Here is a 23795-nt window from a genome sequence, read left to right as displayed (position 1 = left end):
GACCTTCCCAGAAAATGTTTGCAAAATGTTTTCAAAATCTTGTGTGTAACCCAGACCTGAACAGTGTATTTTTAATTCATTATTAACTCAAGTATTGGCTTGAAAGGCAAAGCAAAGCATTTCCTTGTGACAGTAGCTGGCTTACTGAATTCATCACATGGCTGTGTAAACAACAAAATTAGAATCCAACGCACCCAAACCCAGAAACCATTATTGACATTTCACGCTGAAAGAGAGTGGATTTAGGTGTTAGGAGAAAATTCCCCCATGTGAGGGAGGTGAAGCCCTGGCACAGGCTGCCTAGAGAAGCTGTGGCTCTCTCAGCCCTGGCAGTGTCCAAGGCCAGGTTGGACAGGCTTGAAGCAGTCTGGGATACTGGAAGGTGTCCCTGCCATGGCAGGGGGGTGGAACTGGGTGACCTGAAAGGTCCTTCCAACCCAAACCATTCTATGATTCAACGACATCCATGCCCGTGCAGGTGTCACTGAGCAGGCCGGACAGCACACCTGGGTCACGCTCTCAGAACATGGGTTGAATCACGGTAACCCAGGGGACGTTGAAGTTGGGTATCAGCAGAAGGCACTTCCTCAACAGGGCGGGAACAGAGGCCCCAGGGAAGCGGTCACAGCACCAAACCTGACAAGAGCTCGACAAGTGTCCGGACAACGCTCTTATGCACACAGCGAGACTCTTGGGGAGTGCCCTGCGCAGGGCCAGGAGCTAGACTCGATGAGCGCTGCGGTAACCCCGTGCGCTCCCCGTGCGCTCCCCGCGCGCTCCCCGCACGACACCGACACCGACACCCACACCCACACCCACACCCACACCCACACCCACACCCACACCCACACCCACACCCACACCCACACCCGAGGGCCGGGCCGTGCCGGGGGCGGGGCGGCGGTGCGTGAGGGCGGCCCGGGAGGGCGGGGCCGCTCCTGGTCTCGCGCTGACGGCCCCCCGCGCCACGCCCCGCCCGCCCTCGCGCATGCGCAGGGAGCAGAACGGCGCGCTGCGGCAGCCCGGCCCGGCCCGGCCGGCGCACGCGCGGTGCTGACGCCCGGCCGCGCGCCCCGCCCGGCGGGCACGCGCAGTGCGGGGAGGCGGCGGCGGCGCCCGGGCGCGGCGCGGCCGCGGGAGCGGGGGCGGGTTTATGGCGGCGGCTCTGTCCGCACTCGCTGCCAGGCTCTCCCAGTCGGCCGCGGCCAGGTCCTACGGCGTGTTCTGCAAGGGGCTCACCAGGACCCTCCTCATCTTCTTCGACCTGGCCTGGAAGCTCCGCATCAACTTCCCCTACCTCTACATCGTCGCCTCCATGATGCTCAACGTGCGGCTGCAGGTGGGCGGGGGCGGCGGGGCTGGGGCGGGCCGGTGTCCCGGTGTCACCGCGGGCGGTTCGCAGCCGCTGCCCCGAATAACGGCGGAGCGCGCCCGCACGGTGCCCGTCCTGTGTAGCCCGGACAGTGTCCCCGGGGCTGTGCACGGATGCAGCCCCGGAGCCTTGCCCTTGCCGGTGGCCAGCTGCGAGTGCCCCGCTGTGCTGCTTGCTCTGCGCGTTAGCAGCAAACGTGCCGCTTTCCTATTACTTTGCCTAAGCCATAGCTGACTTAAATACTAGGAATAAACTGTGAATATGTGCGCTTTGATAGCACGGTCCTGACACTTTGTAAAGACCGAAGAAAACAATTTCCTTCATAGGTTTATAGGGTTTTTTTGAATTCGAGAAGTTGCAGGACGGAAAATGCCGAGAGTTTTAAAAAACAACGTTATTGCATGAAAAAGACTGTTCAGATTTAATTTCTATCTCTCCTGTTTTAAGCCTGTTTCTACAAAACGTGGAACTCTAACACAGCTTTGACCTGTTGTGGGGTTGACGTTTCATTGTTTTTATGATGAAATGAAAGATTTACTTTTAACCTAACTGGCAACAGAAGTGGGCTGTGCACTGTCACTACAAACATCTGTTCTAGCCAAGAATTGGACACTTTCTCCTGGTAAACATAGTTGTAATGAAAGTTTTGACATCTGGCCAGTGGCCAAGGGTTGAAAAACTAGTCTGGTGGGAGTTTGTCACTTTGTAAAAGATAATTTGAAATGGGAAGAGATCAAAATGTGGCATCTCCTATTTTTGTTTTTGGGATTTGCCCTACAATTCTGAAGCTTGAAAATGAGCCAGATGGCCAGCAGCTGTACAGGTAGCCGAGTAACCTTGGTAGCTGAAAAAGGCGTGTCTTTGCTCATTATCAGTGTTGGTACAGAATGGTTCTCCTGGAACACCACCAGCTTGTCCTTTGTGCTACAGCTGATACCTGCTAACTGTGCTGGGGCAGCCAGTCTGACCAGTTCCCTCCGGGAAGCTGTTTGTTGTACATTGTTGATTTCTAGTGTTGTGTGTTTGATTTCAGCTTGCACTTCTGTTTACAGGAGGATTACTTTAATATTAACCTTTCATGTTAACCTTCTAATCAGTCCCAGCCTGCGTTTCTATTGGTTAAGGGAAACGCTGCTGTTACACAGCAGATCTCTCTGGCTGCTCGTTTGCTGACTCACTTTCATGCCTGTCACCAAAAGAGAACTTGTAGCAGATTAAACTGAAACTACAGAAGGGTGGCTGGTATTTGGGCATACTTCCTACCCCTCAGGATGAGCTCAAGCAGCCTGTAGGGAGACTTTTCTGTTGGGACAACTATTACTTTCTGTAGCTGGGTTATTCTTACTGTGAAAGATTTGTAATTTAATTTTGATTTAATACACTGGGAACCAGGAAACTGGGGTACCAGTGTAGTAACTTCCTGCATTCTTTCTCTTTAGGTCCATATTGAGATCCATTGACTTGTGACTTGGTGCGCTGCTTCTGCTTTATGCTGCAACTAGAGTCAGTCACACTTCAAATCCAGCCTGCTGTGAAACAGCAAAGCTGTGCTCGTGGACTATGAAGAAAGAAGATTTTACCCAGGAACGAGTATGTGACAATGGTCCAGATGATCACAAGCCAGCAGCTCATCTGACATATGTGCATTCCATGTTGGACAGTTCTCGAAATCATAGTAGCTGTTTACAAGAATTATATAACATCAGGAATTGTTCTCTCTTTAATATTATACCTCTGTCTTCTGTTGGCAAGGAAATGCCTCTGAGTTTCAGTGAATCAGCAGAGACGAACTCAAGTGCAGCTGCTCCTTGGAAGGATTCATTTCATCTGCATTTTTCTTCTGGGAAAGACAGTCCTGATAGGGTTTCTCACTGCACTGGTGGCATTTCAGTAACAAGCTGGCTGGAAGAAGCTTGTAGCATTTCTGGAGACTTCAGCTCATGCTGCCCAGGAGACAACTCTGTATGTTTTGCACAATTCGGGCCGGGAAATTTGCAGTATAATAAAAACCTGTGGCTTCTGGAACTAGAAATGAGCAGTAGCAAAGACAATGAATTGCAGTTTGTATTTTTTAAAACATTGGAGCTTGGTGGACTCCCTGATCCCTGTTCTAATCCAGTTGCCTCTCTGAGCAACTCTGCTATGGGACTCTCAACCAACCAGAAACCATGTTTTTTTCTTTGTTTCTTAAACTGTGTATCTTCAGAGCAAACACTTGGATACGAGCAAGTGCTTTTGAATATACAATATGTGACTAATAATTTTCACATCACACAGCTGGTAATTTCTGTGCTAGCTTTTGCACTAGCAGATCTCTGGTATGCAGTAGTGAAGGTAAAAATGTACTGAGATTTTAATAACTACTATTTTTAATATTAGCAGAAAATGAGACAAGGTTACAGTTCAGGTTTTAGTGAGAATTAGCTGAAGTAAAAACTATAGTTGTATAATTGCTAGTTAAACTGGCTGTTGGAAGAATAGGGACTTTTTTCCTTTTTTTTTTTTTGTAAGGAGTAGCTGCATCTGAGTGTAAAGAACTTAATAATCTTCAGACTCTGGGACTTCTGCAGGTCTGCTGTTAACACTAAACAACAACCCAGTTAGCACAGGTCCTTTGTTTTCTATAGAGTTTGTATTAGTGGAGTGTTCTGGCTACTACTATTTATACCCATTTCCAATGAAACTTGTTGTTTGTAGAACTGAATTCCTGCTCTGAATCCAACAGCAACTAATGTATCAGTCCTTAGAACACTTTTAACTGGAAAGCTGTTGGGAGGGTGGTCTTCAATACAGCATAATTGTCACAGCATCACTTTCCAAGGATGGTACTGCTTTAATTTAACAATACCTTGTGAGCTTTATTGTGCTACAATAGACACTGCAAACAACTTTGTAAAGCAATTTTTTTGTGATTGCATTGCTGAAATACAGTAATAACTTCTGGGCCTGTTGATTTTGGGACAGGCTTCTGGCAATGAGGTTTGCAAAAGAATGGGGCAAATATGCTGGAATCCATAGAGCTGCTGGTGAATAGAATTTTGAGAAACAGGCTCCTGTTGGCACTTCAGTGGAGGAACTCACTGTGCAGTAGGTCAAACTTTGAACTCAATGTCCAAAATTCTCAGCAGGAGCATTGCTGTAGATAAGCTTAATCTGCTCTAAAGGTTCACATAAAGAGGGAGGTATTGGTGTGTGAGTTAGAATGCATTTTCAGCTTCCCCTTGATTCTGACTTAAAAGTGAGGACTTAATGTGGACTAAAGCCATGGCAATGATTCACACACTAGGTATCCTTTTTGCCAGCTGCTCTTGCTTTATCTTGGAAAGAGAGGAAATTATGTTGCATTTAGTTTGAACTGAACTTACCTGGAAAGCCAGTAGAGTTTCCATTGTGGTGGTTACTGGACTGTTAGCACATGTGTGTAGAGAAGTCCTTGATTATGATGATGAGATACTGGTTATCAGACTTAGGGAGAGAAGCGCTGAAATTTTTAAATCTTGAGTGCTGAAAATAAGATATTTTACTTTTTATGTTAAATGATATGTTGTGTTTTCATGATCCTCATTGGCTGATTGTTTCTTTTGGATGCTAAGAGAGATGAACAGCCACTTAATTTAATTTAGAAAATAACTTCTCCCTGGTGTGCATTTCAGTGATTGTTTAACTTGTAGACTTCTGACCAATTACCTGTCACAAAGTGACCAAAAGCACCAAAATAATACTGGATTATGTATTTTAAGTAATTACTCTGACAGCAACAGTTCCCTCTTAAGTCAAGATATTCACTCTCATCTCCACTGCTGGAATTCATCAGCCTTGTGTGAGTGGCATTAACACAATTTAACATGTGGTGTTGCAGAGGTTCAAGATTCCTGAATTGATGTGGATCTGACATCCCAGAACACCAGAAACGAAGACACTTCTTCAAAGGTCTTGGCTTGGAGTTACGGTGTTAAGCTGCTGTCTGCCTGTATCTTGACCCAGAAAAACACTTAGCAGAGCTGAAAGCAGAGGAATGAAGGCAGGGAGGGGTTGGAGCCTGTTTAGGCTGGCTTGATTGCTAAAGACAACGTTGTGCAACTCCATATTAATCTCTCTATGCAGCTCCACAGGTACAGCCATACCCTCCCTGTATGGCGAGCCTTACCTTAAGATGTGCATGAACACAGTTCTGCACCCAAAACTTGAGTGCTTGGACCTCTGGTACAAAGGATCAGTTGGCACAGCTGTACCTGCAGTTGTTACTTGACACTTTGTGCAGCTGACTGGTTTGGCCTGGAACATTCTCTGCTGTATGTCATTTGGGAACTACATGTTTTTGGAACCATAGTTCTATACAAGAGCTTGTAGGTGAGATTGTCAGGTTAATAGGCAAGGGGAGTAGCTAAAGGCATGAAAACATCAACTCAGTTTTTAATGCACCTCTTTTTTCATGGTGATTTTTGGGGTGGGGGAAATGAAACACCAGAGACAACACCAACGAAGTAGAATTTAAATGTGTGTACAGCAGAGTGCCAAGGGCTTTCTCCTTATCCACAAGCCTGTTGAGGAGGAGATCTTGGAATACTGAGTTGTTATGTATCACAGTCCAGCTAATACAGTCCTGTTTTAAGCAAAGTCTTGTTTGAGTGCGTGGCCTTTCATCACTTATTACAGGATCACTTTAAATACAATATAGCTAAGTGAAATGATGGATGTTTGTTGTGTATTACATGTATATTGAACATAATATACAAAGAATACTTAAATAAGTGGATTTAATCCATTTTAAGATAGTTTATGTACCTTGCCTTGAATTTTATTGCTTGAAACCTAAAAGGTAATTTTAACTTGAACATTCCTTCTGAAATTCAAATAAAGGATAGTTTGGTATGTTAAAATCTCATGTAATATACTGCACTTTAAGCCTGGGGAGGCCATGGATTGAAAGTGCTGTTCTTGCACTAACAGAACTGCTTGCCCTGACTGAGACAATGTTTAAATGGCTTTTCCTGTCTGGAGAGAGAATAGGGAACCTGAAGGATGGCATCCATCCTTTGAAAATATAGTTAAATCTAACACTGTATGGTTCAGGGTGTTATTCTCACAGATGTTTTGATATTAACTCATCTCAAAAGATGGAAGGTGTCTTGGCCAAGAATCAGTGTGTGTGGAGTTTCATGGCTTCACTATGTCCAGTGTGGAAAACTTTCCTGAGTTAATGTGCCGTTAGGGCTGTCTCAGATGATTATTATAGTACAGTAAAATAACAGTAGGGGTAAGGGACCTTTATATTCAACCAGGAGTTGCCTTCGTATTTCTGTATTTTTGTCTCTCCTTCTCTAGAAAGAGGTTATTTCTAAGCAAAATGTCAGGGTTCTACTGAACAACTTGTGCTATCTAAAGTTTCATTGATTGGTGTCCAGATCCTTCCTGCGCTACATAGCAGTTTTATTTCTGCCATTAGAAAAGAAGTAAGAAAATACTCAATATTTAGACAATTTCCTAATAGTTACACTTGAGTGAAAATTTACTATAGGGTGTACTGCTTTGAAAAGAAAATATACTTTTAAATGTGTGTGCACAAAGCTCTGCATGCAGATAAAGTGTTTTATTACAGTATGATGTTGGGATGCCTATGCAAATGCTTGTTTACTTTCTGATGTTTCAGTGCTAAATGCAGTAGAGATGGTGGTGTTACTTCTCTGTGTGGTTTTAGCCAGTGCAATCTTAGCAATTGTGTGTCTGCATCATCCTGCACAGGGGACAGTACTAGCTGTAGACATTTTTTAGCCTTTTGCTTTTTCAGTGTTGGGTTGGTTTTTGCTGTTGTTTGTGGTTTATTTCTCTCTTTTTAAAAAGTTATTATTAGGACTATAAAGACAGCACTTTCTTAAACTTTGCCAAAGTTCGCTTCCTTTCTTCTTTTTTTCCCCTTCTTTGCCCCTTATAGGCATACACATTTAATTTTTGGAAGAAGCAAGCCTGTATGTACTCTCCTAATATATAGTCTTATTGTCAGGTTACTCCTTTTGTTTTTATGGCCTGGTCATGCATATATTTCTCTCCCTATAATTTCTCAGCATAAGCATATGCTGATATTTTGTTCCGCCTCAGACACACTGTTCTATAATTAGTTATGCACAACAAATTGTGAAAAACCATGTAGGGATGTAAGAGTCCATAGTCTCTCATTAGGGTGTATGAAAAGTAGTATAACTGACAGAGCAATATGTAGCCAATGTGATGTATTTCTGCTTTTTTCCTCTTCAAAACAGCTGCTTTAATTAGATTCCAGTATTTAATATGAGTATGTGGTACCTCTGACAGCTGAGAATTGCAGCTAGAATTTGGGGCTTACAAAATACATTAAGGTTAGAACTTAGTGTAACTTTAAAAAAAATTACAGAGCACATTCACATGAATATTTTAAAACCTTTTTTTCCCCTAAGAGTGCACAGAATAAAATGTGTTCTGCCACTTGTTTCTGTAATGCAGAGCCAGTAACTGGGGGTGGGAGGAGAACCCTTTATAGACTGCAGAGCCTCTAATCCTCAAGGAAGAGCTGCACTTGATAGAACTTTTAAAATAAACCAAATGTTGCCTATACTGATATTTATGATCAACTGTCATACTTAAATTACAAGGTCATAGATATCTCCTGACAGTGTGAAAATGAGCGTAATAAATACAGAAGTGTTAGAATAATGCTATCCTTTACCAGCCTGCACTGGCAAAAGCAAATCCTATTGTACCTTGAATAGTAATTGTCTACTGCATCCCAAAATCTCAATTATCTTAGTCTTTTTGGAATTAGTGATACAAGATTCAGACTATGATGGGTATCTCGTTGTTAATGATGAAATAAATTTAAAAGCTAAAATATTTTTAAAGAAAGACCAGATGGACTTCCACAAAGAAAATCTGCCTTGAAAAGGTCCATTTTATTTGCGTGATCTCTATGTATAGTCTGTTTTGCAAATTCCTTCATTCTTCATGGAAGATTGCTATAAACTTGATAACAAAAATGGTCAAAACCCAAACTTGCAAAAGTATTAGTGTTTATGTTTGTAGTCAGTTTTAGCTATTATCAAACATAATTCCTAAATGTAATTTAAGCTTTTGTTCTTAAAATTAGGGAAATTGAATATTTCCATTTGAAATAATGCCTGATTCATCACTTGAAGTTGAGTGAAAACATTTCTTGAAAATGGGTTCTGCTACCTGATGGTGACTAATTTTCAATGCTGATACTCATTACTTCCTGTAAACTGTGATGTTATCCCTGCAGAACAATTTTAGCCTATGGCCTTGGTCTTTGGCCCTATTTTTTTTTTTTTTTATTATTAATTTTTACTGCAATGTGGGAGGTGAAGAAGGCTGGCACATTTTTTTTTTCCAGAGAAATATGTTTACAACTTTGTACTTTAAAAATGTATTGTGACACTTTTAACTTGGGAGAGAAGGTTCCGTAGTAGACTTGAAATCTGAACTCTGGAGTATCAGGCGTGCTCCCCAAGCTGCCAGAAGCTGTTGACTGTGAAGCTGCTCGCTCACACCACAGGAGGGAGTTCCACATCAGTCTTTGGAGTATTTTCGGTTATGGCATTGTTAGTACATCTTGCAGTACAGTGCATTTCAGTTTGCCTTGTCTTATACATTGTCACTGCAAGTAGATTAATGTACAAAATCAATACACAGCAGTAATGTATTGTAACTGTTTACAGTTGAACTCAAGAGTACCAATGGATGGGTTTTGTCAAGCTATTTAAAAACACAAATAAAAATCTTTTTTAAAAGACAAGAGGTAGTTTTGATGCTTCTCATTCTAATTCTTCACTGTATAAATTGAACATATGTACTTGAAGAGACTATTTCTGACAGTGTGAAGTCAGGCGAGGTTTATTCAGAGGTACAGTTTGAGAGATGTGTATTTAAAGAAATGAAACAAGTTTAAAACCTCTGTGAGAATAAAAGGGCTTAATGCTTATACCTGATCTTGGAAATGTGGTATTTGAAGTCAAGGCTAGTTTAATGATGTTAGCCACTAGTATTCCATTCTTTATACATCTTTTATATATTTATATATATATGTCCTTTTTTTAAGTGAAACAAGCCAGTTATTTTCAATGTAGTTCCAAGGTACTTCCTTACTAACTTGCTCCAGTCTTAAAGCACAGCTTCATTTTAAAGGGGAAAGCAAACCATGGTAAATACATGTAATGGCCACAGAAACTCTTGCATCATCCAGGATAAACATTGCTGGGAGCTTCTCTGCACAGTTAAAATCACCATGATATTAACAGATATGCCAGAACTTTTGTTTTTACTGAATGAAGTATTTCCATTAAAGGAGTAGAATAAACACGTATCCTCTGCTTAAAGTTAAGCACTAAAAAACATATTAAAACAGAAGGCACTCACCCTTCAGAGATCTCTCTTCTGAAAGCTGCTATCAGGTGACTTTTTGATTCTAGACTCAAAAAACTTAGTTTTTGTTTGATCTAGGGGTCCCTTGCTGCCCCAAATGATAATTTTGAGGAAGAATGTTATTGTTACAGGCTGTATTCTGGAAAAAACTGGTATTGACAACCCTGAAGACAAGGCTGATACTTTGTGTACAAAATTAATGTGTACTATTTTTCTTAATGATGAATGCTGAGATCATATTGTCCCTCAAAACAAGCATTTAAACAGAAAAGAAAGGAGAGAGGACAAAACTGAATATAATAAATCTAATAAAGTTCTATAATGTTTTGGCATCTGGTTAGACCTCTGTGGTTGAGAAAGTGCTCTCAGTGCTCCCTGTACATCACTGTAGGTTCCTCATGGCTTTTTGTATGGCAGATCCTGAAATAGTAAATTGTAACCTTTGTCCACAATATTCCAGCCACCCACTGTGACAGAGAAGTGATACAGCCTTAATTACTCATGTTGTCATCACTTTCAGATGCTTTATCAGTGGTTTTACATATATTTATATAATTGGGCATGATACCTGCAATGGGGAATATTAAGGAATTCTGAATACTTTTGTAAATAAATTCAGAAATAGGCATGCTACTCTGTGCATATCTAAATCTCTTCCTATTAGGATCTGAAATGCTTTGAAGTTGGATTTAAGTTGGTGGCCTATGACCTTATGGTAGTCTCTTTGTTCATCTCATACTGTAAAATTCTATAAGAGTAACTCATCTGTACAGGAGCCCAAATTTCCTCTCTGCAATGCTGAGATTGCCAGAGGAACATCTTACCAATTTATATTCATCACAACATTTATCTCTTCAGTATGTTTCTTGGCTCTTGCTTTTTCTGGCAGATATTATAGCAGCTTAAAATTTAAAAAACCCCAAAACCTGAAACAAACACAAGTATCAAAGATTCTGCTGAAGATATTCACGTTTATCAGGGATGATTTTTTAAAAGAGGATGGAGTGCTTTATCTTACATTAAAAAAAAGTACTCGATGGGGTTTTTGTTATCAAGAACTGTGGCATGTTTGTAAAGTGCACTTGCAATCTTGAACGTTAGGAAGTGCTTTGTCTATTTGTTATCACAAGTATTTTTCAGACATATCAAAATACTCTTTTATTTATCTTTAACCTTGTAGTTCAAAGAAAAGAAACACATTTTGGAATTCTTTCAAGTATTATGTTTTGTTAAAAGTGCCCCCAAGGGCAAAGGACCAAAACCAACACAGACCTCTTGCTCATTGAACAAAAAGCCAGCAGCAATGACAAGCAGGATGTTTCTGATGCTCTTTGTTTTTTTGTTTTGTTTTGTTTTGTTTTTTTTTGGGTAGTGGCTGAAGCCCTTAATCACTTTAGCTGGAAGTTATTCACAAATAACCCTTCTGAGCTCAGTAATCCTGTCTTGCTTTGTATCATAAAAAAATCTTTTCTGCAGCAGAGATTCCTAAATCGCCTCTCAGATCCCAGCCTTGCATTCCAGGTACTGGACGCTGACTGCAAGCATGTATGACCTGCTCCAGAGCTACAACAGTTAGAGCATTTCCAATTTCTGCCTCCTTCTGTATAAAAGCATTTAAGATTAAAACAACAAAAAATATTTCATGATGTTGTAAAGCACCTTCTTAAGGGTTCACTTGTATCCCTTCAGGTGTTTCTCACTTTAGGTCAGGTTTGTAGATGCTGAATTTTCTACCAAGCTGAAAATCAGAGACAAGTATGAAAACTTGTCAAAACAGAATGAATATTAAACCGTTTTTTGAAGTTGGACAGCCTTCTTTTATCTTCTGTTCCCTCTAGCTGCTTTCTGAGTGAGAACATCTGCACAGACTACAGCAGGTTTCAAGTCCTTCACTTTGATATACGGTGTATGTTCCCAACAATCTGTTGCTTAAAATAAAAGCTGTCTGGTCTGTGTTGTCACTGTCAATCATAATTTTCAGAGCTCTTCCTCACATTTTCTTTCTGGTTTATAATCATTCATTTGCAGTTGATAGCTGCATCTTCTGCTTTCCTTCTTTTTAGTGAAACTATTTACTTGCCAGTGCTGGCAAGCAGACGTTTGCAGAGCTTTTCATCACTGGATATTTTGTTACAGTCAGTTCATCGAGCTTTTTTTGCTATTCACTCAATTTACAATTAATTCTAATATATTTCCATTAGGTATCCATAAGGAGTTCCTGAATTGATTTTTGAGCAGTTTCAACACATAGGAATTGGTTTTTCTAAAGGCCCCTACTGAAACTGCACCGTCCAAAGGTTTGAATCCATTTCGTATATGGCTACTGCTACTATAGTTAATATAAAAGAATGTTTTTAAAAGTGAAAATATTTCTGGTCAATCTTGGCTGTTCACAGGTGCCTGTTAAATTCAGCAGTTGATCTGCCTGGGAGGGCTCTTCTGCCTCTGAGCAGATATTCCAGCCATGGCAAGATTATGTGATGTGCAAGATGTCTCCTCTCAACTTAACATACAAACCTGACACACAAGGAATAAACTCATGGAGAAAAAAAAAGAAAGACCAACCAATTAAAAAAAAAAAGTGTTTTGAACATATTCTTTGTTTAATTTGATATGGTATTTTGATAGGGTATTTTGCCAGAAACATGGGATGAATTAAAACTTGAGACAGGAAGCAACCTAGACATGATTTTCCTTTATAACAGAAATTGTCAAGTAGCTCAGATCACACAGGGAGGGTGAGGTTAACTAAGGACTGGAAATGGGCTTAGAGGAAATAAAAAAAGCAGCAGCATTTTACAACTTCTTGTGGAAAAGGAAAATCACACTTCTATTATTCCCCTTGAGGTATTTCTATTATCCCTACATGCACCTTATAATGCTACATGGAGAAATCAAGGTTGGGATTTTTTTAATTTTTTTTTTCCAGAAAGTGTAATCAATAAGAAAAGAAATTTGATAGTAGGATTTATCTGTTTAAGTACCTTAGAGTGGTTTCAGTAGGACAAATCACAGCTCCAATCCTGTAATCCAATCACACAAGATCAGTACTGATGTCTAGCCCTGTTGACTTAATCAGAGCTCTGGAGCTGAGGACCTGCCTGGGTGACCTAAGCTACAATGCCTGGACTTGGTGATTTATGGGAATATCATTAAATTTAGCTTGGGTTAAAAGTGCAGCCCTACACACAGCAGAGTCAATGTGAATCTTCCCAGCCATTCAAATTGAGACAGTACCACGTTCTTGAAGGGCCTTGAAATTCATTGCATACATTCCAAATACTGTACTCTTCATAGAACAGCCATCTTTAAGTGTATTATATTGAAAAAAAGAGAGAGTTCACCATCTGACAAGTTTAATAATAATATGTGTATGTAACATGATGTATATAATACATGTCTAAAGTTAGAGCATGTGGATGGTCTTCCAAGACAAATCTCCTCAGAATTCCAGTTTATAAAATGGTAAAATTTGCCACTTTATTTATTTGGTTTGATAGGACATTTTACATAGCTTCAAGCTCACTACTGCTTTTTAATCTCAGACATTCTCACATGAACTGCTCAAAGTAATTTTTAACAAGGTTATTAAAGCTTTATGAAAAGGATGTGTAACTTTTATTTCCTGGAGTACTAAATTCTAATTTTTTCCTTTCTCACCTACACGTTGTTCATTTGTAACATGCTGGGTCGTGTATTACTTTGCTTGATGTTGGTGCTGCAGTTAAACATAATTTTAATATTTTTATCTACTACTGATCAAGAAAATATATTGGCACATCTTCTTGAAAGGGCGACTTAATGAAGTCACACCAAACTTAATTAGAAAGTCCTTACAAGAAATCAGGCAGTTAGAAGAAATGGGTATATTTTCAGACCACCTTTTCTTACCACAGTTTAAGTAACAATAAATTATTTTTTCAAATTAATCTAATAAACACAAATATTTTCTATAATTTCTTGTCACTGTAAGGAGGAATCCACTGTTATTTTGCCCAGTTATTCTAAACAGTGTTATGACTGACACATTTATTAGCAAGTATTTATAGTATCTTCTTGTAATTTCCATTTAGAACAGAATACAGCCCCATCAAGAGTAAATTCAATTATTCAGGGAGCAGGCTAATTGACATCTCAAAAAAGTTGCTGATGTTATCATGGTAAAGAAGTACTACAGAAGTGTTAAACAATTGTTGATTGTTAGCAGAAGGGGAGGAGACATTTTTAACCAGGCAGACTCCAAACTCAAAAGGTGGAGTTTGTGTCTAAACTTTTACGAAGGGGCTCTGTAAGGAAATGAAAGAGCTCCCGTTATCCAAGTGACTGCTGGAATACGAGGGGACAAGCCTCTGTTCAAAGCTAGGGTGAAACCAAGGTAGGATGTCCAACCAGCTTTGCAGCAGCATTCAGGGAGTCTTTTGCTCATCACGCTCCCAGCACACCTCTAGTATTGTGATCAAGAGATAAAAGACCATTTCATTAAGACAAAACTAGAAATTGTAGTTTTCATGACTGCATGTAATAACTATATATAAACACATATACAAACATACGCATGCATTAATATCTGCTTATTTAGATCAAGGATAATTTTCTGCTTAAGTGCTTTCCATAAAAGATTAAAAGTGCAGTACAAAGAATGGAAACACACTCCAAGTGTGTAGCTGTAGGAGCTGCATTAAGCGTGGTAAAAGCACACCTTTCTTTGCTTGTTGTGTTATTCTGGAGTTAATACAGACCTTCCAAAATCCCATTGTGATAAAGATATTGCTTTACTCATTGCTGTGGCCTATGGTCAACATTCTGGAGGAACATATTTTATTGATTAGCACTTTAAGAATACTAAGAATACTGATTTATCTGCATTATCAGTTTCATAATCTAATAAAAATAGTATTATCTCATAATAGGTTCAAGGCAGCATTTCATTATTTTAGCTGAAGAATGTGAAGAATTTATCTCTTTTTAACTCGTATCAGAATATTCCAGCTTTACTAAACAAAATTAAAATGACATGTATAGAAGGAAAAGCTTTGTACAAATTGTATACAGGAAGTCCAAACCATTTCAGGAAAAAGCAGCAGCTAGAAAAAGAACTGCCAAGCAACTCTACTTTGTTGAGAGTAAATATGGAAATTCCATAGAAGCAATCAGAACACTGGAGATTGAAATGTAAGAAACACATAAATATCCTTCATGGAATGATTTAATGTATGGAGAAGATAACCACTCTTGTCAACAAGATGAAAAGGTTTTTACTGTGAATGAGACAATATTTAAGAACATAACTAGTTCTTGGCAGTGTATTTATGTTGCAAATGTGATTAAGATGTTGAAAAAAATATCTCTTTGTTTTAATGGTAGTTATCTGCCATCTTGTTTTTCAGGTTTGGAGTCCTTATTAACTTCCGAGCTCTGGAAAAGCCTCTCAGAGTAAAGAGCAAGGGCAGGATTTTGTTAGTCATGAGAATTTAGGTGTGGTCATTACCCATGTCCTACTGGATACCACTTCCAGCAGGAATACCAGAATGCAGGTCTTAGCAGGCCAGGGAGAAGAACATCCTTGCAGAAAATAATTCATTTGTTCTCAGCTGGTACAATAACTGAACTAAGTATCCCAGATTCTCATGCTTTTGAAGTGTTCTCCATCAACAGCACATTTCAAAGACTCTGATGTGAAAGTCTTTCAGGCATAGCTGTACTGTTATTTCCCAATGCTTTCAATTTTTTCCCCACGAACATAAAAAGAATTGGAGAACATAGTTCATTTAAAAAATGTATTCTTTATACAGCGTGAAAACACTTGAGCAGTCCACATTTACTTGAACATCTTTGTGCATTAAAACTGCAGTAAAGTAACTTATAAAGTATGCTTTAATGGTTCCACTACTTTGAAATAAAATTATTTACTTTCAAAATGCAGCCCCACTATAATTGTCTATTTCATATTTCATATATCCTGCTGAATGGCACACCTGATTGATGCAGACATCCGTAAGAGGAGGGCTTCCATCTGTGCAAATGAGCTTTCTGCTATTTGAAAATGCAACAAAACTTTTAAAGACCCACATGAAAAGTAAACAAAAAATGTTTAATTTAATTACTTTGTAGGACATTATTGTTTCCATTGTGTTTTGTACACTAAGTCAATTTTTTTTAATGTTACATTCCTTGTTTAGTCCAAAGCATGGCAATCTGCCATCCAGAGCTGTTAGTGATAAATTCTGCTATACAAAGCAAAAGTTTTTATATGTGAGGCCACTTCCTTCTGCTATTTTATCATCTTCCTGGTTTTGTCTGTTCTCAATAAATGCCTTTGTATTTTCACATCTTTTATATGCTTGTATACACAGACACTTTCCTCTGTATTAAAATTGATAGTTGCAAGTTGGTAAGGATAAAAAAGACAGACTGTTGACTTATATTTCATTGCACTAAGACACTATATAAATGCTTTAATGTTACAGTACTAAAAGATCTTAACATTGATATTGAAAGTATTCCCTGAATTTGGCAGTGGGGTGGAGAGGCAAGGATGATGTTTCATAATAAAGTTTTAAAACGGAAAAAATCTCTGGGTACAGCTACACTTTAGTACTACAGATTGGCACATGAAGGCTGGGCTCTTACAGTGAATTTGCATTATTTTAAAGCATCTCAAATTTAAACATATTGAAATTCAAAATCTAAAAAGAAATTATTGTGGAGGCCAAACATCTCTCCTTTATCTGTCCCAAAGGGCTGAATATTTCTGCCTGAGGAGAAAAATCTAAAAAACTCATCAGTAAAGAGAAACCACAGAGACCCCTGCACACACCATGGAACCCCAGGGAAAGGAGAATTTGAATTAGGGGGGTCAGAGGAGAAGGATGAGATTGAAGGGGAAAACTTGAAGTTGCAATGCAGCAAACTGGAGAAAAGCTTCTGGAACTTACAGGAAAGAGAAACTGTCCTTGCTGTCCCTGTCCATTTGAGCAGTCTGTCATGAATTCCTCTTTCCCACCAAAAAATGTTACCAAGGATGTAAGCTACAAATCATCATGTACCAATCTTTTTATGAAGACCTTTTTTTGTTGTTCTGCAGACTTATTGCTCTTTTACAGTTATATTAATGGACTAAAAATAACAAGGGCAGTTCTACCAGACTTAAATTATAATTCTGTTTTTTAAGAATTATTATTTTATACTCTGCTGATTGAGATCACAGAGATCTTTTTCTGACCACAGAGGTAAAAGGTACCAAATTCATCCCTCCTGTAACTGTACTGAGGTAAATGGAGTTACGTAAGGAATTAATTTGACCTGTCTCCTCCATTTCCTCGGAAAAATTATTTGTTTTAGCTTTTGCCAAGTTTTAACTTCGACTTTCCCTTGCTTAACATCTTCTTGTATCTAGAGGCGTTTTTCCTTTAAGATTGTAAAGAGAAATACAGCAGGGGAATGACAATTAAGGTGAGGATCTGCTTTTTAAATTGAAAGTACATTTCAATAATGGTAAGAAAATGCCAAAACCTTTTGTTATAGATGTGTATGGAATTATTCTTACATCTATGAGGATATGAAAGGTATAAAACAGTGCCTATAACCATGAGAAGGTCAGGATCTAAGTAATGTTTTTCTGCCTAAGACCCATGTGTTTATTTCTAACTGCAACTGCAACAGTAATAAATGGGGACCTTTCTTGGCTAGAGAAGATAAGAATTTAAAATATTACACATCACATTTTAACAAAGAATCATCCTTGTTACCCTAGACTCAACAGGTACATTCAAAAATAACTTTTGAGAGAAGCTGAAAGCCTACTCTCAGTAGTACATAACTACAATTTCATGATGCAATAAATTTAATTTTTGGATGACAATGTGGCATGAAATTTGTATTCAACCTGGCAGTACAAAGTTAAAACCCAAAACCCTCAAAAACAAGGACTGGTGAGCAGTTTTCCTCCTGCTGGTTTTATGTTAAGAGTTGATATCATCTGTCTTCCTGCTGCCAGGAAAAAGCTTGGTCTAAACACTGTAACTCATAGCTCACCAACCTTGAGAGAAATGCAATTACACATTCATATTTAATCTCGATCAGTTTATTACCATTAGATGATCTAGGATTGCACAGATGAGACGTAACAAGCATGTAAGCCTGAGTACAGGCTCAGTTTGACCTGGGCTGAGCACGAGGGATCAGAAAGTGAAATTAATGGAGTCTCTGGTTCAGAATAAGGGATATTGCCCCTAGAGACAAACTTGCAATCCAGCAGCCTCCCTTCTTTCTTTCCACACCATCTGTGTGTCACAGTCTACCAGTGCTAAAACTGTGCCAATGCAACTGTTTGTGGGGTCCAGAGCATGAATTAAATCAATGGAGCTATTCTGGTTAAAAATTATTAGACTAGACAGAACTTTAAAAATCTGGACTGAGTGATTTGATTTACGGTGTGGCTTCATGAACATCTGCACAAACAGCTCAGAGGCCACAATAAGTCAAAATCATTAGTTGCCAGTTCCTGCTCCAGTCTGAATTTATGGTTCCATATTTATTAAACCCAGATTTGTGCACTGCTGACTAGCCAGCAGCAAGATTTGAGCCAGCTCATGTGGAGATATGCCATTGCATTTCACTCACCGGTGAACCAACAAGAGCACCTGGTGTGACACTTCTAACACTGTGTGTCATGAGCAAGTACAGCTTGTCACTTGGCTGCCACCTGTGCCAGGGGATGCCAACCCTGCTATACTGGGACTTGGCTGAGGAGGCTTCCTCAGGCAGGGAGAAGGAACCATGGGGGTTCCCATCCCTCAGCTGCTGCCATGTGCATGCAGCCAGAGCAGGACTCATGCATGGTTTGCATGCTGCAGCTCCCACTGTAGGCTGAATTAGGAATTTTAAATTCCTAGGCCGCAGTGAGACTGGAGAGCTGTATGTGAGAATACATCTAACCATGCCAAACTGGAGTTAGCCAGCAGAGAGGAATTCAGACTGTGGCTACTTCTTAGGGTGGGAACAGTCTGGCCTTAATCAGCACACTCTCCTTTGAGAGTTAATTTACATAGAGTTTTTTCACTTTCCTGAGATAGAAAAATTCTCTCAAGCATCATGCAAAATTCCATTCATGATCTGTTTCAGCCCATATCGTTTGAATCCAAGTCCTCTTTTTCTGTTATTTTAGGCACAGCTTTCATGCTAGAAAGCATCCTGCTTGTGTCTAGTACTGTGCATAATTAATACAGGTAGAACAAGTTCTAATGCAAAGTGTATTTCAGATTAGAAGCATTTCAGAGGTGGTGGACTGTCAGTCCCAAGGCTTGTGGCGGTCTGACCTGCCACCACCTCGGGACCACATCGGCCAAGGGGAATATTAAAGGAATGGCTTGATGGAGTAACTCAAAAAACAAAAGGGTTTAATGACAAAAATAACAAACAGGACAATCCCAACAGCAGTATAGGAGTGCTCCAAAAAGCAAGGTCCAGGCTGGATACAGAGTATATAAAAGATAGGTTGGGGCAGAGTCTGAGGGTGAGGGTCCAGTGGGGAAAAAAATTAGGAATATGTAAAACACTGCACCAAATGATAACCAATCAGGGGGAAGAACTGGGGAACCTTCTAGAACCATAACCTTCTATGAACAGAGCTATTACCATATAATTTCCCAGGAGTCAAAGCTGCTTGAATCATGCTCACCCTAAGCTAACATCGGTTACACTAACTACAGACCAGATACCCACAGTCTATTGTTGATGCCTTCAGGCAGCCCAGCTTCCAGAGTGAACCTTTGCAATTTTTGATGCATTTTGTTTTTCTCACCAGGATATTCTGATGTTTTTTTCTCAATAACTCACAAGTGGCCCTATCAGTGTTATACAATGGAAACAAGCACTGCCTTCCAAAACCAGTCATATTTGATGCTAGAAGTAGATAAAGCTCATTTAGAAATTTTTAAAAAAACACAAACCCTCAAATGTGTCAAGAATAGGAATTTAACTGCAAATAAAACTCAGGACATGATTTCAAAGTTAATCTGAGAGAAACCCCTGCAAAATTCTTAGAAGAGAGCTATCTTTATTCTTGGGGGTTTTGACTGTTTTAATGGAACTAGCTTCCTATCCATACAAAAAAGCACCATTCATAAAAGATGTTTGACTTGCTAAGATTTAGCTTTGATGTTCCCCAAAGCAATATAAAATACCTGCATGTAAATTTTTTTAGCCTAAATGAAAGGTACAAGCACTTTTGAAACCTTTGAGACAACCAGCAAACAGGATTTTCTACAAAAATGTTTTTCCAGCTGAGAAAAATATGGTAAGTGTGACAACATAAACATTTTAAGAAACAATACATGGCTAAAACCCATCTGCCAAGCAGAGGAAGTCAAAGAGCTTGCCTGAGGGGTTTAAGAATACCAGATTATTCAAGTACTGATAAATAAAAAATTTTTAAAAATAGGGAAAAGAAGGACATGCTAATGGACTAAGACTTTCCTGCACTGAAACTATTAAGCAATGCTTCTCAAAAATAAAACCTGTTTGACTGTCTAGATTTGAAACAAAAGTACTCTTTAATTCAATGGCTGACTATCAATGACAGTAATTCTATCACCAAGATGTTGTTTTAGGAAATGTAATGCTTCCACCATTTTTCTAAAAATGGTAGAGCATCTATGTGAGCAAGTTCTAAAATCAACCAATCAATTCTAGATTATAAAACACTGCACAACATCTGTATTAAGATGTATCTGTATTTTTGGTATAGATCTATCTTCTCTAAGAATGCATTATGATTAAGACTGTACAGATGTTCATGTCTCTGTCTTCCTTCAGGGTAACTATCCATCTTACCAAATCTAACAGAAATCACACTAAGCCAGACTTGCAAATTAGTGATGTCTTGCTGTCCTAGGATACTATATGATGCTTGTATCCCCAGTTGCCTGTTCTGTTTATGCTGGATATTAAGTTCTGCAGCTTTAAGATTGGTTCTGACACTGAAGGGGGAGAGAAGCATGGAGTTTGTTATCAGAGACTGCACTTGCTCCCCCACATCCTTCTCACACTGTACTGCTGTCTGCAGTGGACAGCAGGAGAGAGTTCTCCTTTGCTTTTTAGGTAGTTTTTAGCTAGCTGAGGAAGACAAGTTCCCTTGACTGTTTTTTTTTTTTCTTTTTCTTGGAACTGATCAAACCTGCACTAGACTGGAGATCCAGGGGAGCACTGGGAGCTCACGCCTGTGTTCCACCAGGCCTGGCCTGGGCTGTGACATTTCCCAGCACTGGAGGGACTGAGAACAGCCTGAGTGAGCCGGGCTGCAACCCACGGAAGGGACTCTGCTGAATCTGTCATCTCTTCAGAGCAGTGAGAGGTTTTGGTGTTTAGTATTGTTCATTTTTGTGCTGGGGAGTGCTTTGCCTGGTAAATAAACCGGTTTTTTCCACTTCTCTCTGAGGAAATGTTTTCCTGAACCAGCTGGGGAAGGGTCGCTCGAATCTAAAGGTTTCCTCCCAAATTTGCCCTAAACCAGGAGCCTTTCCTACACAAGAAACAGGAATACCTGCATGGAGGTGACTACCTCTCTCCAACACTAAGGAGCATTATTCCATCTCCCTGTGGCTGATACCGACATCCAGTCTGATGGCCCAACAGTTACTTTATTTCTTTCTGAATTGAGAAAATTCAGAATTTTATTTCTTATACTTGAATACAGTGCTACTATCCATGTATGAACATCCTCATAGCTCATCCTTTTGATCAGAAATAAAAACTTTATTAAATCTATAATCGTAAAATTTTTATTTTCATTCACTGCTCTTGGAATCTGGTTCAAACTGAAACCCACAGAAATGGCTTAATATTTAATGAGCTTTACAGACCACAAAAATGTGATGCAAGGGTTTCAGTTGTCTTCACTGACTCTCTGTTTAGGGACAAATGCCATAACAGATGTGCTCCTCAACCCTTAAAATGAAAAATGACATGATAAATTACTTCTTAGTGGAAACTGAACCAGAACAGTTACTGAACTATCCAAAGAGGGACCAAAAAAATAAAATGACAAAGTATATTACCTGAAAATTCAGCAAGTAATCACATTTATCATTGAGGACTCAACCCTGCCAACAGCAAGTTTTGGAGAAAGCCCAATTTTCCACTACAAATAATTTCAACAGACCTGCTATTAGACTATTATTTACATGAATGACAGACTATGAAGTTCTTCCAACACAGAAGGTCTGGCTTGTGGATGTGAAATTGGCAAAATATACTGGTGGTAAAAATAGATTTAAGACTATAGAAGATACTACAAGAAGGAAAAAAAAACCATAATCAAGCAATCCTGAGGAAATTGTTGATGGAAAGTCTTAATATTACAATGAAAAAAATTAAAATTCATATGTACTTCAAAACCGAAGAATGATCAAAATTCTGGAAAACAAAGTAGATACAACAAAATTATTCACATGAGCAGGAAATCATTTATTGGCGTTTGTCTTGGAATCTGCTGAGATTGTAACCTGTATTGCTTCCTGGCATCTTTGTTGGTAAGGAACCACCCTGTATTTAATGACAGCAGTGTTGTTACTGTTGAATTGCCAAAAACTAGGGAGGAGTTCTATAAGGAGTTCTAAGGAGTGCTATGCTGTAAGTGCTATAACTACAATGTAGAACTGTGACTGTAACTCTTTACTTGATTTTACACATTATCAAGAAATCTACTCCTGACCTACTTTGGGTTACAGCCAGACATGAGCTTAACTTTATACAAAGGAAAATGAGGCAACAGGGTGAAAGGTTTGATCTTAAAAGTTTCTGTGACATCTCTCACCTACAGATTGAACACCTTTTTCCACTAAAATACCTTGTACACAGAATTAACAGTTTTTTATGCTTACAACACTTGTAGGATCAGGCCCATGCAAAAGTAAGTCTGTCTACTTATGATACACACAGCATGAACAAAAATGTTTTAAGGAATATCTGCCATCCTTTCAAAGACACATGGCGTTGGAGAGAACACTATAATTTCAGTAATCTTTTGTACTATATATCATTAATAAGTCATCCTACTAAAGCAGGACTGGAAAGAACAGATTCTTCTTGAGAGGGTATTAAGTGATATATATTCCAGAGTTTCAATACAGTAAGTTATATATGCAGCAAAACATTGAAAATTTCCCTGTTCAAGTTAATAATGAAGGTATAATAAAGAACCTTTTCCATATCTCATGAGTTTGGAATTGGATTTCACCAAAAGGTTTCTATAAAATATTGCAACTGGTCACTTGCAACTAGGACAAACACTTTTCATCTTTTCCTTGCGTAACAAAATATTTTTTCTCTTTGCTATTAATTTGGAGAGTTTTAAAACCAGTACTGCTTCCATGAAGTCAACAGGAATCTGCACTGAATGGGTGGGAAGAGGACTGTTCTCCACACTTCACTCTCCCCTGCTATTAGAATTAGTGATTAGGCTTTTTTATTTTGGACTAGAATCTTCCTTGTAACAGAAGTATAGGAAGGAAGGAAGGCAGGCAGAGAAACAGAAACAAGAACATAAAGCCATATACTCTATATAAAGGTGTAAAACAACATGAATGCTAAGAATGCATTCATGCAATGAAATTAACTGAAAGCAAACAATCTGTGATTGATTATAAAATTAGAATACTTTTCATGAACCAGATTCCCCACTAATGTAAATGAACAGTTTGTTCAGTGTGCAAAAATATTCAGAGCCCACAGTCAGTTCATCTTGCATTAAGACTTATTTTAAACCATCCTGTAATGGCACTTCATAGACATAATTTCAAAATAAATCTCTTACCAAGGTGATGCTTCTGTTTTATGTAATCATATCCTTTTTATAACTAACTTACTAAACTTATAACAATATTTAATTTCATATACAAAAGACAAAGAGGAGTATTTTAAAGGTTTATGATTTTTAGATGAGATAAAACACTTTATCACCAGAGCAGCTGTCAGAGCCAAACCTCAGCTCTCAGCAAAATGGGCTGTAATAACT

General features: G+C 39.0%; 1 protein-coding gene across 1 annotated transcript; it reads left to right on the top strand.

Annotated features, from left to right (window-relative positions):
* The first annotated feature begins 1132 nt into the window (after positions 1-1132).
* On the top strand, positions 1133-9123 carry LOC134050433 (small integral membrane protein 10-like protein 2A). The gene is made up of 2 exons (XM_062503496.1): positions 1133-1339; positions 2812-9123. Exons 1-2 carry the CDS (start codon positions 1154-1156, stop codon positions 2830-2832), a joined length of 207 nt encoding a protein of 68 aa, XP_062359480.1. The 5' UTR covers positions 1133-1153; the 3' UTR covers positions 2833-9123.
* Positions 9124-23795: the final 14672 nt, after the last annotated feature.

This window comes from Cinclus cinclus, chromosome 16 (genome assembly GCF_963662255.1).
Source record: "Cinclus cinclus chromosome 16, bCinCin1.1, whole genome shotgun sequence".
Taxonomy (NCBI): Eukaryota; Metazoa; Chordata; class Aves; order Passeriformes; family Cinclidae; genus Cinclus; species Cinclus cinclus.
This window is presented reverse-complemented; position numbering and strand designations above follow the sequence as displayed.